This window comes from Triturus cristatus, chromosome 6 (assembly GCF_964204655.1).
Source record: "Triturus cristatus chromosome 6, aTriCri1.1, whole genome shotgun sequence".
Lineage (NCBI taxonomy): Eukaryota > Metazoa > Chordata > Amphibia > Caudata > Salamandridae > Triturus > Triturus cristatus.
In genome coordinates, this window is record NC_140589.1 from 1,046,201,383 (window position 1) to 1,046,218,402 (window position 17,020).

Consider the following 17,020-nt stretch of genomic DNA (forward strand, 5'->3'; position numbering starts at 1 on the left):
TGACCCCCCTCAAGGGTGACACACTTTGTTTCATGCAGGAGTCTGCCTCCAGGTCAGAAGTAGCCTCACCAGGGTTGGTTTTGGGTGCCCTGTTCTCAGAGCTGATAATCCCTTATCCACTGGTCCTCCCACTGTCGACTGTATCCACCTCCTGTCCTTTCCTATTCATTTGGGCCTCTGAAAGGTCCTTATGGGAGCAGTACCCCCCAAAACCTGAGCTTTTAGGGTACCCTGGGTGGCTGCTGCTCTAAGCTCTACTAACACTGAAGGTAACTCATTTCCCAGCATACAGTGTAGGGCATCTGGGGACTAACTATGACCCTCCTCCCGCCGACCTCCACAACCTATCTCAGGGATAACAGAACCATAGGGTGGAAAATGTCTTGCCCAAGTGCCTTACTTTCCCTACACACCTGTCCAGTGTTCTGATTTGGTGAAACCTGCCTTCCTACTACCGTGGCCTGTCTGGCACCGCTACCCCTCAGAGCAGTGACTGGGATCCCATTCACTGTGACCTAATAGATGTGACGACTCCTACCTTCAGGGATTACATAATCACCTTCTGAATCCATCTCCCAACTAAGTGAGACTAGGGATATTCTACTATCTGGCCTTTGGGATTCCTTCTCCCTAAGGCCGCATTGGCCACCCTGTAGAGTTCTAACCAGTGGGTGGTTTCTTTGGATGTAGTCCCCCTGCTTGTTTTGTGACTGGGAACACAACACCAGGGTTGGAAATGGGGTGCCCTGTGCCACCAACCAACAGAACCTCCCCTCTGTTTTTCAGAATGGGCTTTGGAACCCTTCTCCCCCACCTTATTCTGGGATCTGTCTAGGCCTCCCTGTACCTTCCCCTCACTCTGCTGGGGTAAATCTGAATCACCCTTCTTGGGGTCACTCCCAGATATCTTCCTATGGACCTGGGTGCCATGCCAGCAGTCCCCTTCCGATGCAAGCTCCCTAGGGTCAGTAATCTTGCTATTCACTAGGTGTTTATGAAACTCGCAAACAACTACTAAACATGTGCTCTCTGGCAATCAGGTTGTACAGCCCCACATAATCACGCAAATCACTGCCCTTCACCCAGCCATCTAGTGCCTTGCAAATATGATCTACAATATCCTCCCAGGACTGTTGGGGTAGCTTCTAGCTGCCCCTAAATTTCTGTCTATATTTCTCAGGGCTGAGACCACACTTTTTCCTGTAGGTGTCCTCCACATAGGGATATGTCATGTTGTCACCCATTCCTAGGGATAGTAATGCACCCCTACCTTCACTGGGAATGTGCCTCCACAGACTGACTCCCCAATCCTTCTCTGGGACCCAGTGCATCTCCAAGGAAACTCATAAGCCTCAAACCACTTAACATGAATATCATCCCCACCATAAAGCTAAACACAAAGTCCTTGGCAATGTTAACCCTCCTGTCTCTACTGGGCACTGGAATATCACTGCCACAATTGTTGCTGGTGTCTGAGGCTTCTCTTGCTTTAAGGTCCTGATCACTTCATGATCTAATATCAATTTTCTTTCAGCCAAGGCTCTCTCAGCTTTCTCCTTGACTAGGGCAATATCTGCTTCAGCCCTCCCCTCCTCCAAGGCCCTCTCTGTAGGAGCCACCAATGCGGCCCTGACGGAAGTAGACTCTTCTGCTGTCCTCCTTGCAGCAGCCTCCTTTTTCGCTGCTTCTATTTCCAGCTTGGTTAGTTGCAGCCTGAACTCGCTTTCAGGTTTCCTCTCCTCCAGTTCCTCAGGGGACTGGTAGCGGGAAGAAATGCTGCTGCCTGCTCTGGATCTTGCAGGGGACTTCACTCTTGTGGGTCCTCCTTGTTGCTCTATAATCATGGTCAGGAGGTTTCTCCCTCCTTCTCCTCACTCTCCTCCTCCTCCTGCTCTTCCATCTCCCATCCTCCTCCTGAGCTGTGGATTATAACTGGCGGGCCTCCTCCCAGGCCCTGTGGCTCTTGGTTGCTGGAACCTTCCTCTCCTTGCAGACTCCCTTTAGCTCAGCCACAGTGTAGCTTCCAGGTTGTCGAACTCAAACTCCATGCTTGCTGCAAGAGTCATAGGTGCACAAAGTCAGGCACAATGGAAGTGAAGTTTGAAAAAACAAAAGAGACCAATCAAGGAAAATTTAAATAAGAGATTGAATCTGATGCCAGGAGATTTATATGAGATTTTAATGTTACACAAAACTATTGATAGACACTGCACAAACATAACTACTGGATCCTACCACTTTACACCAATGCAAGAAATCTGGTTAATGGTTCGGGGTTGGAAGCCCCACCCAGGCAACAACCACAGGGCAGGTCTTAAGCAGCAAGGCAGTCATCCGGGTAACAAGACAGGCCTCAAGCATCAGAGCAGTCCTCTGGGAATAAGACGACTGGCTTCAGTACACTCCTGGGCCAGTGGACATTACAGAAGAGTGACTCTGGAGGCTCAATAGTTATATTATACCCTCTACTACCCCCACATCTGGTTGTAGAATTGTCCCCTGTCAAGGATCCAATGTTATCCTATTGGAGGGGTAGGCCTCACAATAGTTACAAATGAATGTAGTAGTTTTCACTCCCAGGACATATACAACTTAAAAACATATGTTCCAATTTTTAAATACAATGCATCCTACTCTGTGGGCTGTTTAGGACTTTCCTTAGGGGTGACATGTGTATTAAAAAGGAGGGTTTAGGCCTGCCAAAATGTTTATTTTGACAGGTCGAATTTGCAATTTAAAACTGCAATACAGGCTGCAGTGGCATGCCTGGGACATGATTTAAAGAGCTGCTTCAGTGGGTGGCACAATGAGAGTTACAGGCCCACTAGTAGCATTTAATTTACAGGCCCTGAGTACCATGTAGTACCATATATTAAAGACTCCTAATGCCAACAAAAACGAATCCAGAGACCAAGCAGGGTGAAGGCAAAAAGGATTGGTGTGGCCCTTCAGAGAGGGCAAAGTCCAACTGTATCCAAAAGCCATATTGAGAATCCACTAGATTCTGTGCCCAGACTGCATCGTATACACCAAAAGTATCCCAGCAACCTTGACCACAGAGTTGATTAAAGAAACAAGCCAACAGCATCTGGGATCCCTTGGTCCCTTGGATTACCTTTCTTCGGTTGACTAGGACTGAGAACTAGGTATGGCACATTTAGTGGCTGCATTCAGCATGTTAAATATATCAGGGGCTCATAGATCTAGTTCAACAGGTCCATCAGAGCCAGGTGCATAACGTGAAGGGTTGCGTTTTATGGCAACTGAATCTTTCAGTAGAAACTATAAGCATTTCATTGTCACTAGACCCCTTTTTGTGGGAAACCTCAGCTTTATAGATAGGTGAAAAATAAAATGATCAATAACCTTTCTTCTGTACAGTGTGAATTCAGCAGTGGACAATTATTTGTATAGGGAGTTACATAATTAGCTATGTTTAACAAGCATTGGCTTAGCCAATTCGTCTCGCTATTGGGACTTATAAGTGTTTAGCCATGCAGCACATTTTCCTGGGTGCGGTGCTGCTAGGGATTGAATTGCTATACAATTACTACAAGCCCTCTACTACAGTAGTCCAGAACACAGTTAGCCCAACTTGTAGCATTGATTGATAAACGTAAAATAAGTGGACCTTTGCCAGATAAGGACTGGGCTCTGAGTCCACAGGCCAGGTTTGAAAAGTCTGTTGTTGCATGGGCAAAGAAGCAGGGGAGTGTAAATAAACACATGACAAGAGAAGTCAGGCTTGAGGCAGGTCTGTACTTAAAATTATTTACAAAACCCCATACATGAGACACCAGCCGACAGCTGCATCAAAGAACATGACAGGCACCAACTCAAGGTTGGAGCAAGGCACTCGCTTTAAAGGTACAACACCATCCAGGCGGAAGTGGAGAAGGTCTTTTGGCACCTGGCACTAACGGGTGGCTCTCTAGGGGCACAATAATTCTCTATACTTCTCCTGAAACTTCTAGGAGAGCTGGTGTCACTGCAGAGAAGTTTTTTTAGTCTCGGTGGTGGATTTGGGAGTAGATAGGCAACAATTGGCTGACAGTGGCTATACAACTTGATGGAAATAAGTCAGAGGTTACTCTGTGGGGGTCAACCCTGAAGCTCACCCACTGGCTAGTCCTATCTTTATCTACCAAAGCAGTGATGAACTTGGCAACTAAAGGGGCCTTCTAATGAGTAATATCACAATATATTTTATAACTAAACCAGGCGTCAGCAAACAAAGAAATATTTTGCTTCTCTTAATGATGACCATTGTTGAGGTTGTGAGAATGGCAATAAGGACAAGCTTTTTTACTTTTCACTGTGGAATGGACCTTGGAACCTGGGTTAGGGCCATTGATCTATACTGCTTTGACCATCGTGAGGGCCTCGTGACAGTACAGGACCTTACCCCTGGTGGCCACAGGTCAGCAGAGACAGCGACGGTGAGATTCCTCCATGTTTATAGCGATGCTGTATATTTGGGGCTCTCAGTTCTTATCCACAAGTTACAGATATTATGTTATCAGATATTAGTAAAGTGCATTTACAACTTTAAAGTTTTCATGGTACTAGACGGTGTAAAGATAAGACCACACTGTTGCAAACAACTATGTTTTCAGGAGTTTGAGGAAACAAGCCCTGAGGCACAGAAGTTCGAGTAGGACTGGGAAACTTCAGCTCCAACTGAAGAGCGACAGAAGTGGGAAACAGTGACAAGACAGAGGCCACAGGACGGTGGGTGCGATAGTGTCAAGGAGGAGGACGTGACAGTCATCGGTGCGCTGGGTGTGTTGTACAGCAGGTCATGCAGGGAAGTCATAGAAACCGAAAAGGCAATGTTGTGATGTGAAAGTGAGTGGAGATTTAGAGGCTAGAGCAGGGAAGGGAAGTGGTAAGATGCTGAACATAGATCAGCAGCATCTGGATGGGTGATGTGTTTTAGATGTATTGTAGGGAGTGGTGGTGCCCATATAAATGGGAACAGGTAGTGGGGACGTGGGTAGTGTCAAAAGTTTGGAGAATGTGTTAAGTGCTAACTTTTGAAAAGTTACTTAAAGTTAGGGAGAGGGGGATCTGACAAAGAGGGTTTCAGTGCTTCTTATTGGGGCAGAGTGCCTCAAACGGCAAGGTGCAGTGTTAGATGCAGAACAAGAGTGATAGGGAGGAAGGGAGATACAATGCTCAGGGTAGGATGGTGAGGGAATGGCAGAAAATTATACCAAGAAACAAGATCACATTTAGAGACTGATGATCAAAAACGTAGTGTCTACATTGTGCTTGTGGATTTTCAAAGCACTGTAACTAGGGTGACTAACCATCCGTAAATTACACAGACAGTCCCGAAATTACGAACGCCTTACAGAAATCATACTGAAATCAAATTAGGGAATTTCAGGAAGGTATGCTGCTTCCCTGCGAGAGGCCCAATGAATTTTAGAGTTTCAACTTGGAGCCTCTTGCACTTATCTTTTAATCTGTAGACTGAGGCTGCCTGCAGCAGCCCCTCCTTGACCTGGCAAAGACTGTGGACTGGCCCATTGTCATTCTGAGACTGCAGACGATTATCACAGATAGAATGACAAAGTGCCCTATTATAGTGACAGCATGTGGACTGCCTTCTCCTGCACAAATCTTGATTGCAGAAAGCTGCATGAATACTGAAAAACTGTGAAGTGCACGATTGTCTCAACCTTAATAAACTTATTTTGACTTGTACTTATTTTGGTTGTCTATTTACTTATATACTATTGTGCGACCTACTCTGATATGTCTGTAAAACGTATGTTTTGTCCCAAATTTTTGTCCTAAATTTTGACCTTCTGTCCTGAATTTTTCATCTGAATTTGACCCTTTGTCCTTAATTTTTACAGTGACCGTCCTGAATTTGCACCCATGCCAGTTGGTCACGCTAACTGTAACAGGGGTTTTCATACCTACCAATTCACACGGTGCCACCGGGTGACACACAATATCAGCACCCATCACACGGTCTCCCGGTGAAAAGCCGATATTACTAGGTGGCAGGGAAATCGAAGCTGAAAACCACTGTAAATAGTGTTTTCCCTGCTCATTTTCAGAGGCTTTGAACTACCGACGTCCATCAAGGGGTGTAAAAACACCCCAGGACATTGGCATCAGCCTCAGCAAGCTTTTTTTTGGGGCGGGGGGGAGAGGGCGGAGTGAGGTTCAACAGGCACCGCCCCTTCAAAGCCCCACCCCATCCACACATTGGCGAGATTGGTCTTCAAGCTGGCAGGTATGGGTTTTATCTGAACATTTGGTCGACTGTTCAAGGGGTAAGGTGACAAAGTAGAGGCCGGGTGGCTTAATTCTGTGTAAAGCACCAAACTCTATTTGCACAACCGGCCAGGTTCGAGTCTCTGCATCGGCTCTACCAACAACCTGTGAGTAAATCACCTAATCGCATGCGATTTAAACAAAAAGAAAAGAAAAATTATTGTAACAAATGTGTCACCGTGCCCAAATAAATAATTGATAATACAATGGTGTTACAGAAAAAAAATGCTGATCACAAACCAAGTTCGAAACGGGTAAAACCAGGGGACAAGCTATGAAAAGGATCACCACTTCCCTTACCCTAAGTAATATAGCTACCCCTTGTGTGCCAACGTAGTTCAATAAAAGGGAGCGTGCAAAGAAATTGATCTCTGCTGAGCTGTGATAAAAAGTTATATTAGTGGAATAACAACAAAATTCCTAAGTGCCTGGTTTAGTGTTAAAATCACCAGGTAAAAAAGTGTTAACCAACTATTTTCCCTACTAACATCATCAGTTAAATTAGTAGACATAGCACAAGAGGAATGCTGAAGTACCAATGGAGGTTCGAGAAAAGAATAGTAGTTAATCACTTTCATCAGATGTTTGCAATATGGATATTCTGTTGGAAATGGGCCAGGTATTGAGAATCAGAGCATTAGTCTGTGGTACTGTATAGGTTTGTATGTGAATGTTACTAACACTCTTTGGCCTAGAGCCCTAAAGGGAAAACTTGAATGAATGATTGAGCACCGATTCCCTAGCTTAGCTATCCTCCAAATAACTCAAACAGAAAGGTTTTTTAATGTTCACGACTCTGCCCCTTTCACTGATTTAGGAAACACACCTAACCATAATGATTTCATTAAATTCCACTTTCTCTCATTATCAATTGCAGCTGAGGCATTTGATTATTTTGTTTTTTAATTCCTCCTGGTTCTCCTGTTTTGAGTCTTTCAGGAGGGAACATCTAATAGTAAAACCACATAAGGAGCAGCCTACAGGGGCATATGAATAAGTAGGAGAGGTCTAGTATAATCGCAGTGTTGATTGCAACATTAGAGGCTGAAGTTGGGATCTGGCAGATTGGATGAGGAGGGACGTTGTCATTAATACTATTATCATTAATACTATTAATCAATATTTTTTGCATCCTGTTAATTTGTGCATACACGTTCAAACGAACACTGCCCTATTGTAAATTTTCAGTAGATGTGAAATATGGCTGTAGCAAAAGAAGAAAAATTCCTTCAGGGTCTAAGAAATTACTGTTACGGCAACCGGCTTAAACAAATAGAACCTTCTATTGAAACATTTGTACTGCCTTTACCTGTATAGGATCTCTTTACAAAACGATGAAAAAGTTGCTTCACAACATTCCCAAGCATCTCTTCCGGGTTTATGGAGGTGGAATGCACTGAAGCCCCATTTTTATGGTAGTGTTTTTCAGCGGCACCCTTCTTTGGTTACCAACTTATTTTTGTTCATTGCTTTATATTTGACTACTTTGCCAGGGTTTTTTCAATAAACGTTGTATTTTTATAGGTTCCGTGTATGAACTGTTTGGAAATGAATGCTGCCTGCCTACAGGAGAAGAGATAAAAGTAACTGGAATTAAAATTCACAAGGTCACAGCAAGTTTCCATAGCAGTGGAGACACCCAGCGCCTACAGACAATTGATCTGCCACTTGATTTTCCAGGTATGATATGAACTTTTTTTGGTTTGCATGGATTCTCCTTTCTTATAGTCATTTACAGAATATCCAGCATTGCTTCACTTGCAGTTGGACTCTCCTACGGTTGTGTTTTTACCGTGACACAACGCACACTCATTACTCATGCCATATATGACAGTCTGAAGAGTGATTACATGATAAAGATTCTGTGAATACCAGTATGAGTGTTTAACTCTTGATTCCCTGAGTGGTTCTGGGTTATAGAAAGGATTGTTATCCCTTATTTCTGTTTTTAAACTTTTCAGATCCTCGTGATTTGCATCTTGGATAGGACAGTATAAGGGCTATGTTGTACTGAAGAGCCAAGTAAGCACACATTGATGGTAAGCTCATCAGTAAGGGTTGTCGGGGGATCTGACCATGTATTCAGTGGTAGATATGGGGCAGAAAAATAGGGTGCTTTTCATGGACGGTAGAAGTGACCTGACACCAGGAGAAAATGAAAAACTCTTACTGTTACTGAGCTGTAAGATATTGTCTATGGCAGCAATGTGTAATGTGGTGTAAGGCAAAAGTGAATGTGGATGTTTTTTATACTGACCAGTTCCATTTTTCATCAACATGAATAGAATTTTCCACTTGTATTAAAAATGTATTGCTAGAAGGCACGGGTTTTGGTATGAATATTGAAGTATTGACATACGGTTAGGATGGGTTTGAAAACCTCCCCTTTGATATAGTACCAGAATAGCTAGGTTTTAATGTGGTGCTGCCCAAATATTGTACCAAAAATATTGACAACCAAAATATTGAGAGGTAACTAAAGTTAACTGTACTTAACCCCACATCTATGTTCCTTAAAAAATAAATATTATCTACTGGCGGTCGCCAGTAGATAGTTATAGTTAGGACCGTGTTTCCATAGGAAATCCGCAACATTCTATTTGGAATAACTTTGGCGCCGGTCGACGAATCCTCGCGAAATGTTCAAAACTAATGGGGCGCTACGCTCCGCTCCTACCCTGAAAGTCTCGGGGGGATTCGTCAAGCGGGGGCTGAGAAAAAAGGGGGGTCCCAAAACGCGTTTTCACCATGCATTTTCCCATAGGACCTTTAGTCCGAGCTACAGCCCGAACGGCTGAACAGAATTACTTGAAATTTGGCAGAGAGGTAGTCCTCAGGTCAAGGATGTGCCTTTTGTAGGTCTGGTGTAAATCTGTTCAGTAGGTCCTGAGAAAATAGCATTTAAATCAATATATATATCTGTAAGCGCGCTCCGTGCGCTTACCGTAAGCTTACCGTACGCGTACGGTGCCGTGCGCGAGCTCAATTCTGATTGGTGGTTACATGACTGTAAACATTCGAATCGGTCGAAATCAGGAAGTGTCGGCCGCCATTTTCTGTCTCTCGCACTGAGAAACAAAGGTGGGGAACGTGAAAAGGGGGCAACGAAGAGAGTTGCAGACCCCCTAGTGTTTGTCAGGGGGTCCAAGAAGGACCCAAAAGTACGAAAAGTACATTTAATAATTTTAAAAAAAAATCGCGGAGTGCGCGTACGGTAAGCTTACCGTACGCGCACGGAAAAAATAAATAAATAAAGAAGTAACAATCACATTTATTAAATAAATTAAAGGACCCACAAGGGAGAAAAAAACAAATGTTACTGTGTAAAAAAAGGCGAGGCACGCACGGCATGGACTGCGCAACATGGGCGCTCGGTGCGCGAAGCGCACCGCGCGCCCACAGCGCGTGCACGGTGCGCGAAGCGCACCGTGCGCGCAGGGTGTGCGCACAGTGAAAAACCAGAAAAAAAAATAAAAAATAAATACATAACTTAGCATTTAAAAAACCGTACAAATTCACTGAAAAAACCATAGGTTTCACACACGTTATAGTTAGGAATTATCATTTACAAAACCTTGCAAATTCACTTAAAAAACAATAGGTTTCACACATGTTATAGTTAGCTGTACATTTCACTCGTAAAAAACCAATGAAATTCCACGTTATAGTTAGATCAGGTAACTATAACTTGCGCGACCGCAATCCACAATGTGTAATTTCAGATGTCATCATTGATGTCATGAGTGATGTCACTGACCATGTCATGAGTGATGTAATATGTGACGTCATCAGCAGTTTATTGTGGGCGCGCAAGTTATAGTTACCTGATCTAACTATAACGTGGAATTTCATTGGTTTTTTACGAGTGAAATGTACAGCTAACTATAACATGTGTGAAACCTATGGTTTTTTAATTGAATATATATATGTGTGCATGTATATATGCAGAGAATATGCAGTGAGGAGGAGGAATGGAGGAAACATAGTGCAGGAACAATAAAGAGATTTGTGAAGAGAACGTACAATAAACACACTGTAAAGAATTGCTGGAATAGAGCGAATAATAAATCACGAGATGAGTGTCTGATATCGAAAAATGATGAAAAACAACAAGATGAGGAGCCCATAAGATTGATATTGGATTTTTCACAGGAATCAAAAGAAATCGTGGGCATAATCAAAAAGAATTGGAAAATCTTGCAATTAGATGGCACCATGGGAGAAAGAATGGGACCCCAACCAACGATAACCTATCGAAGAGCCAAAAATTTGAAAGATCGGCTTGTACATAGCCATTTCAAAGCTAGCCAACCAAAAGAAACACGGCTAAAGAAAAAAGGCTTCATTAAATGCCAGAATTGCAAGGTGTACCAGATTGCGAAACCAATAAGTGAAACAATAATGGCAAACAACAAAACCTGGTAAATCAAAGAATTGATAACGTGCAAAAGCCAATATATAATCTATATAATAGAATGCCCATGTAAATTAAAATATGTGGGAAGCACCATATGCGAACTAAAGAAAAGAATCCTTGAACATACACGAGCCACCAAAAATAAAGACAAAAACAATGCAGTGGCTAAACATATGGAGCTACACCACAACAGCAACTGGAAATCCTTGAATTCTATGGGATAGAGACAATATCAATGTACGAGGAGGAAATCGGGAGAAATTACTGCGACAGAAAGAATCACGCCATATTATAAACTTCAGGAGCATGACACCGTATGGCTTAAACCAGTGTGAAGAGCTATATATACATCTTTAATAAACTGAGAATTAACACAGTAGTGATAAAACAATGAATTCAATTCTAGAAATACAAAATTACTATGCTGGAGCACGAGAAAATGACCAAAGAATATTACTAAACTTTGCGGACTACAGAATAAAGGAGAGAATTTTAGCAAAGGCGTTCCAGCAGAGACAGTTTCCAGTTACAGAGACTTCTAAATGTAGAATATTCTCAGACATGACAGCAGCCGCTGCTCGGCGGAGAAAATAATTTGTTAAAATTCTCCATCTATTTAAAGCTCATGGTGCCCAAGCTACAATTGCACACCAGTCTAAACTCAAAGTGCTGGTGAAAGGAAAGTTTTATTTCTTTTCGGACCTGGAAGAGGCTCAGGCCCTGTTGAAGGAAATTTCAGAAGGTTCTAGTAGATGATGGTAGCTGGTAGGTAGAATGTAATAGATCCTGGGTGTGAGGCGAAAAAGTGTTGTTGCATACACCTGGTGATTAAGGACAGGCCTGGGATTTAATATCACTGCTAGATTAAGTAGGGAGCTGAGCACACTGGGTTATATATCACTGATAGGATACAGGATAAAAAAAAATATATATATATATATGTATAAAATGACAAAAATGACAAAAAGAATTTAGAATGGCCGGGATCTGGGGATAAGGGCAAGCTCACCTTGGGTGTAACTCCAAGACGCCCATAAGGTTTTTGGGAGGGGTGTAATGTGGGCAGCGTGGCAGCTAGGGGGTTTCCCACAATGCAAGGGGAGGGCAAGTGGTAGGTGGTGGGGACAGGGAGGACCTCAGGTCAGTAGGGGGGTATAGAAGTAAAATAAAAATGAGCAGTAGCAGAGCAGAAGTAGAAAAGGTAAAATTAGTCAGGTTATGGATGGTTAAGTTAGGCAGGCTATGGATACGATATGTTTCTCAAGTAGCTGGTGGAAGGGAGATTGAATTGTATAAGATATAACAAACTTGTGTAGTATATACTCTCTAAATGTTAATGGGATCTTAAATAAACAGAAATACGGGGGCCTTATTAGATGGCTTACCTCCCTGACACCTCAAGTCTTGTTTCTACAAGAAACACATCTAAAAACAAATTCCCCAAATCTATTTCTTCTTCGTTGGTTTTCACATGTTTTTTTTGCCTCTGCTGGACTGGCTTGTAGAGGAGTCGCTGTATACTTTTGTAAAAACCTCCCTTGGGAATTCGGCCAAATAGTAAGAGATCCTCAGGGCAGATGGATCTGGGTTGAAGCTAGATTAAAGGGTGTTACATTCAATTTTGTGAACTATTATGCTCCTGTAATGGATGACAACGCAGTTTTACTTAAAACAGGGGAAACACTAAGGGGGATACCGGGGAAAATGATTTGGGGTGGGGATTTCAATTTTATCCAAAACTTAAAAAAGAATACCTCAAATAGGAAAAAAAAGAGCTGAAACCCCAAACCAAAAATGTGATAGAAGGCTTAATAGCAGAACATGTTTTAATAGATCCTTAGCGTGACGCTAATCCCCTTAAGATGGAGTTTACCTGTTACTCTAATAAATATAATACAGCATCTAGAATTGACTTTTTCTTAATAACTAAATCATTGGGGTATAATAATACAGAAATATTGACAAACCCTTTTTCGGATCACTCCCTAATCAAAGTGGAGATAAGAATTAATGAGGAGGTGAAACCAAGATCCAAGTGGCAGATGGATCGACTCCTCTTGCAAGACATTCAGTGGGTGAATAATACGGGGGAATGGATCGAGGAATTTTTTAACAGAAATGAGAACACGGCAGATATATTCTCTGTATGGGGCGGGTTCAAGGCTGCCTTAAGGGGCCAAATAATAGCCTACTCTGCCGCCCAAACGAAGCAGAGGAGAGAAAAAATCAATAATCTTCAACAGAACGTCAAAAAGGCAACAAAGGTAGTAAATAATCGGTCTGTGGCGTTAGAGGAGGATAAAAGGCATCTCATCAAAGTTAAATATGAATTAAAAGAATTTTTTATCATGGAAGAGATAGCTAGTTCTAGAGCTTACCAGCAACGAGTATATGAAGAAAACCAGTTGATCGGTAAAATGCTTGCTAGCTCTAATAAAACTAAGCAAGAGTCAGCAATGATCACTGAAATCTTTGATCCTAGAATTAATGGCCTTTTAACTGAAAAAGGAGAGATTGCACAAACATTCTTGGAACATTATACTAAATTATATGCAACCCAATACCAGGTTGGAGTAGAGCAGATTAATCAATTTTATGAGGAGGTCGAGGTACCCAGTCTTACAAGAGAAATGGTAGAGCGGCTCCACATGGATATATCCATAGATGAAATAGAAAAGGCCATAGGATTAATTCCAGGGGCAAAAGCTTGTGGAGCGGATGGGCTCCCGATTGAGCTGTATAAAACTTTTAAGAAGATACTAACTCCCTTTCTAAGAAAAATATTTACTTATATTAAGCAGGGTGGTAAGGTTCCCATAACTTTTAAGGAGTCTGTCTTGATCAGTTTTGTTAAAAAGGGAAAGAGTGAAAAAGATGTTAACTCTTATAGACCAATTAGCCTTTTGAATGCAGATTTTAAAATATTAATGAAAATTTGGGCACAGCGCTTTACACCTATAGCACAAGTTTTAATTCATCCGGATCAGACTGGGTTTATTTTAGGTAGATCTATGTCAACGAATACCCGGTTTTTAATTCAGACCCTAGACTTTGTCACTGTAAATAAATTACCCACTTTTATCACGAAGGTCGATGCCGAAAAAGCATTCGACTTAGTGAATTGGGAAGCTCTTTTTATCGGTTTATCAAAGTTTGGGTTCCCTAGTCAAATTATAAAAATGCTCAAGAATATATATCAAGGAGCTCACGCCAGGCTGATTATTAATGGTGAATCAATTGGGGAAATAGAAATAAAACGAGGGACAAGGCAGGGATGCGCTCTGTCACCCATCTTGTTTACATTTTTTATAGAGCCATTGGCATGTAGAATTAGGGATAATCTTTTAATTAGAGCTCCCTTTGATGGGATGCCAAAAATGAAATTATTTGCAGATGACATAATTTTGTATCTGTATCCGGATGAAATGAACTGGAGCAGGGTACTAGCGGAGTTTAGAAGATTTGAACAAATAGGGGGTTATAAAATAAATCAAAACAAAACAGAAATGTTAATATTGAATAATGATTATAACTTATTACCCCCGAAATTAAAACCCCAGGCGCTGAAAACAGACCCAATAAGGTATTTAGGCGTTTATGTGTTTCCAACCAAGTTAATCAACTTTTTAGCCTGAATTATACGACAATGAAATGTAAGATCAAAAGCTTATTGGATAAGTGGTCTATTATACCATTGACTTTGATAGGCCGGAGCGGATTACCCCTATGTAGGCCGAAAAGGCGTTCCAGTTCTGCTCTACGCGGACGACGCTATCCTTATTTCAAGGACAGCAATCGGCCTTCAGACACTTTTAAACTCCTTCTTTGATTTCATGGAGTCTCGAGGCCTAAGCATTAACAACTCTAAGTCCTATGTTATGAAGACAGGCCTAGGGTCACGAAAATCTAATCTTTTTAACATAAATGGGGAAAAAATTCCAACCACCAAAACCTTTTCATATCTCGGGGTCCTTCTTGATCATCAATTACTGAGGCTGCCAAGGGGAACCGGAAACTTCTCGGTACACGAGGAGCTAGGTGTGCCCTACCTTAGTGATAGAATAGCAGCAAATCCCCTATTGTGTTGGATGAACTGTTGGCTAAATAACGACATACCTCTCACCCATGATATACTAAAAGAAGCTTTAACCTGGGATGGTAGGTTCAAGGTCCCGTGGCTGAAGTATATTAACGATCGTCTTATTGAAATAGGACGTCCTGATCTGTTTTTAACCCAAAATTTTATTACTAAATCAGATGTCACTTTTGTGAAAAATACATTCATGACAACTAGGTATTTTGCCCGGGAGGAGGTTGAGCTCCAGAAAGACAGCGTTAAGAAACATGTTCTTCTTAAAACCTGTCTACAAATGGAACCATATCTATCATGGCCTATGACTGGCTACGAACGTTACCTATTAACAAGGTTCCGTTTTGATCTGTTTCATCTCTTACTGGCGGTACCGAGTGGGGCCCATCGAGGTCAAGTGTTGCCAGCTTGCGGCTGCGACGGGAAGTCTCCGCAAGATCTGGCACACTTTTTATTTATTTGTCCCTATTACTTAGTACCTCGGAGGCTATATCTAATACCATGCCTGAAAGAACTGAAATTTCCACAGATCAAACCAGCACTTTATTACCTTCAACTCCTGAAATGTGACTGCACCTTATTTGTATGCAGTTTTCTGAAATTAGCAATTACTTTCAGGAAAAGTATGGAGGGATAATTATGCTGCTATTGCCGTCAGGTATTTTTAACTTTTTTACCTTGTTATAATTATTTATATTCTTAACATGTTTATTCTGCCTGTTACTCTTGTTTTATATTGTTTATGTAAATTTTTGTCTTACAAATGAAATGGATGGTTTGATTTTAACTGTATGTTTATGAATTGCGCTTTTATGATTGTAAGGTTTACAATCGAATAAAGTCATTTGTACTTGTACATTGACTTTGATAGGCCGGGTTGGGCTTTTAAAAATGTCTATACTACCCTTATTAAATTTCTTATTTATCAATGTCCCTCTTAAGATAAATGTAAAGTTTTTTAAAGAAATCGATTCAATGTTCAGAGAATTTATATGGAATAATAAGATTTCCAGAGTCAAGCTCCCCACACTACAACTAGAAATAGATCAGGGAGAATTGGCTCTACCCAATATCCAAATCTATTATGAGGCTGCCCTACTGGACACAACTGCCCGTCTACTTGTTAGTAACGATTTGACAGAAATCTTTTTCTATGAAAAAATGCTTAGTGAGTCTGGAACACAATTATCAGTTTTTCTTAAAACAAACAAACTACCAAAGAAATCCCGGTATAAGACATTACGGGACTTCTCCAAACGCCTTTTATGCTTTTTTAAACAAATTAATTCCTCTGGCTACATTTTTCTAAATCTCGAAGAAAGTAGATCTTTAGGGCTGCAGATGCATTCTCGCCTTTTAACAAGATGGAAGGACAACGGCTTTTTCGAGCTGGGTAGTTTTTTTATAGCTCAAACCTTTATGTCCTGGGAGCAGGTGGTAGCCAGATGTGGGAACCTGGAGAAGCCCGGATTCTTGGAATATTTACAGATCTCGCATCTGATTAAAAAATATGATATTTTACCAGATCGGGTACCCGGGGGACTTGCTAATGCGCTTTATAAGATGAGATTGAAAGGCGTAGGAAACTGGTACTCTCTACTCTTAAAACTAAGGTCAGCTCCAATAGTTGAAACTTTTTGGGGAAAAATCATACAAGAAACAAATTGCAAGTTCTCCCATCAAGAATGGCAGCAGATTGCACTATTAGCTAGTAAAGCATTGAGAGCTGCTTTCGGTGCCAGGCCTTGGGAGGGGGGGACTGGCTACATATTTGTTTTACATGCCCAAAACTGGAATACATTTTTTTCAGCTATAAGCTATGCGATTGATAAAAATATTGATCCTGAGACAGAGGTGGCATTGTTTGGGATCTCTAGAGTAAGAGCTGACCTTAATAAAGCAGAAGCGACGTTCGTGGCTATTGGCACTGTAATAGCACGGTCATTGATTCTACAAAAGTGGAGAACAGAAGAGATCCCCTCCTATTCGGAATGGTTAATTAAAATGTGGAGGACAAGGAGATATGAAGAATCATATGCCAAGCGGGTAGGGGCAGTAAAAAAATTTACTTTGGTTTGGAGGTTTTTGGATAAGTATCAAGCTATATAGAATTTTAGTACGGTACTGGTTCAGCACTTTAGCACTAAGCACTTTAGCATACTGCACTTTAAGAAAATTTGTATTTTTGCACAATTTATTGTGATCCGATGAAATAGATT

At 41.6% G+C, this 17,020-nt stretch overlaps 1 protein-coding gene across 2 annotated transcripts in view; it reads left to right on the plus strand.

Annotated features, from left to right (window-relative positions):
- Positions 1-17,020, plus strand: part of THEMIS (thymocyte selection associated) — a 584,027-nt gene that overhangs the window by 210,087 nt on the left and 356,920 nt on the right. For both annotated transcript variants that reach the window (XM_085611851.1, XM_085611850.1), the window contains exon 2: positions 7,819-7,974. In XM_085611851.1, coding sequence (XP_085467977.1) covers positions 7,819-7,974 — 156 coding nt within the window. The remainder of the gene's footprint in view (positions 1-7,818; positions 7,975-17,020) is intronic.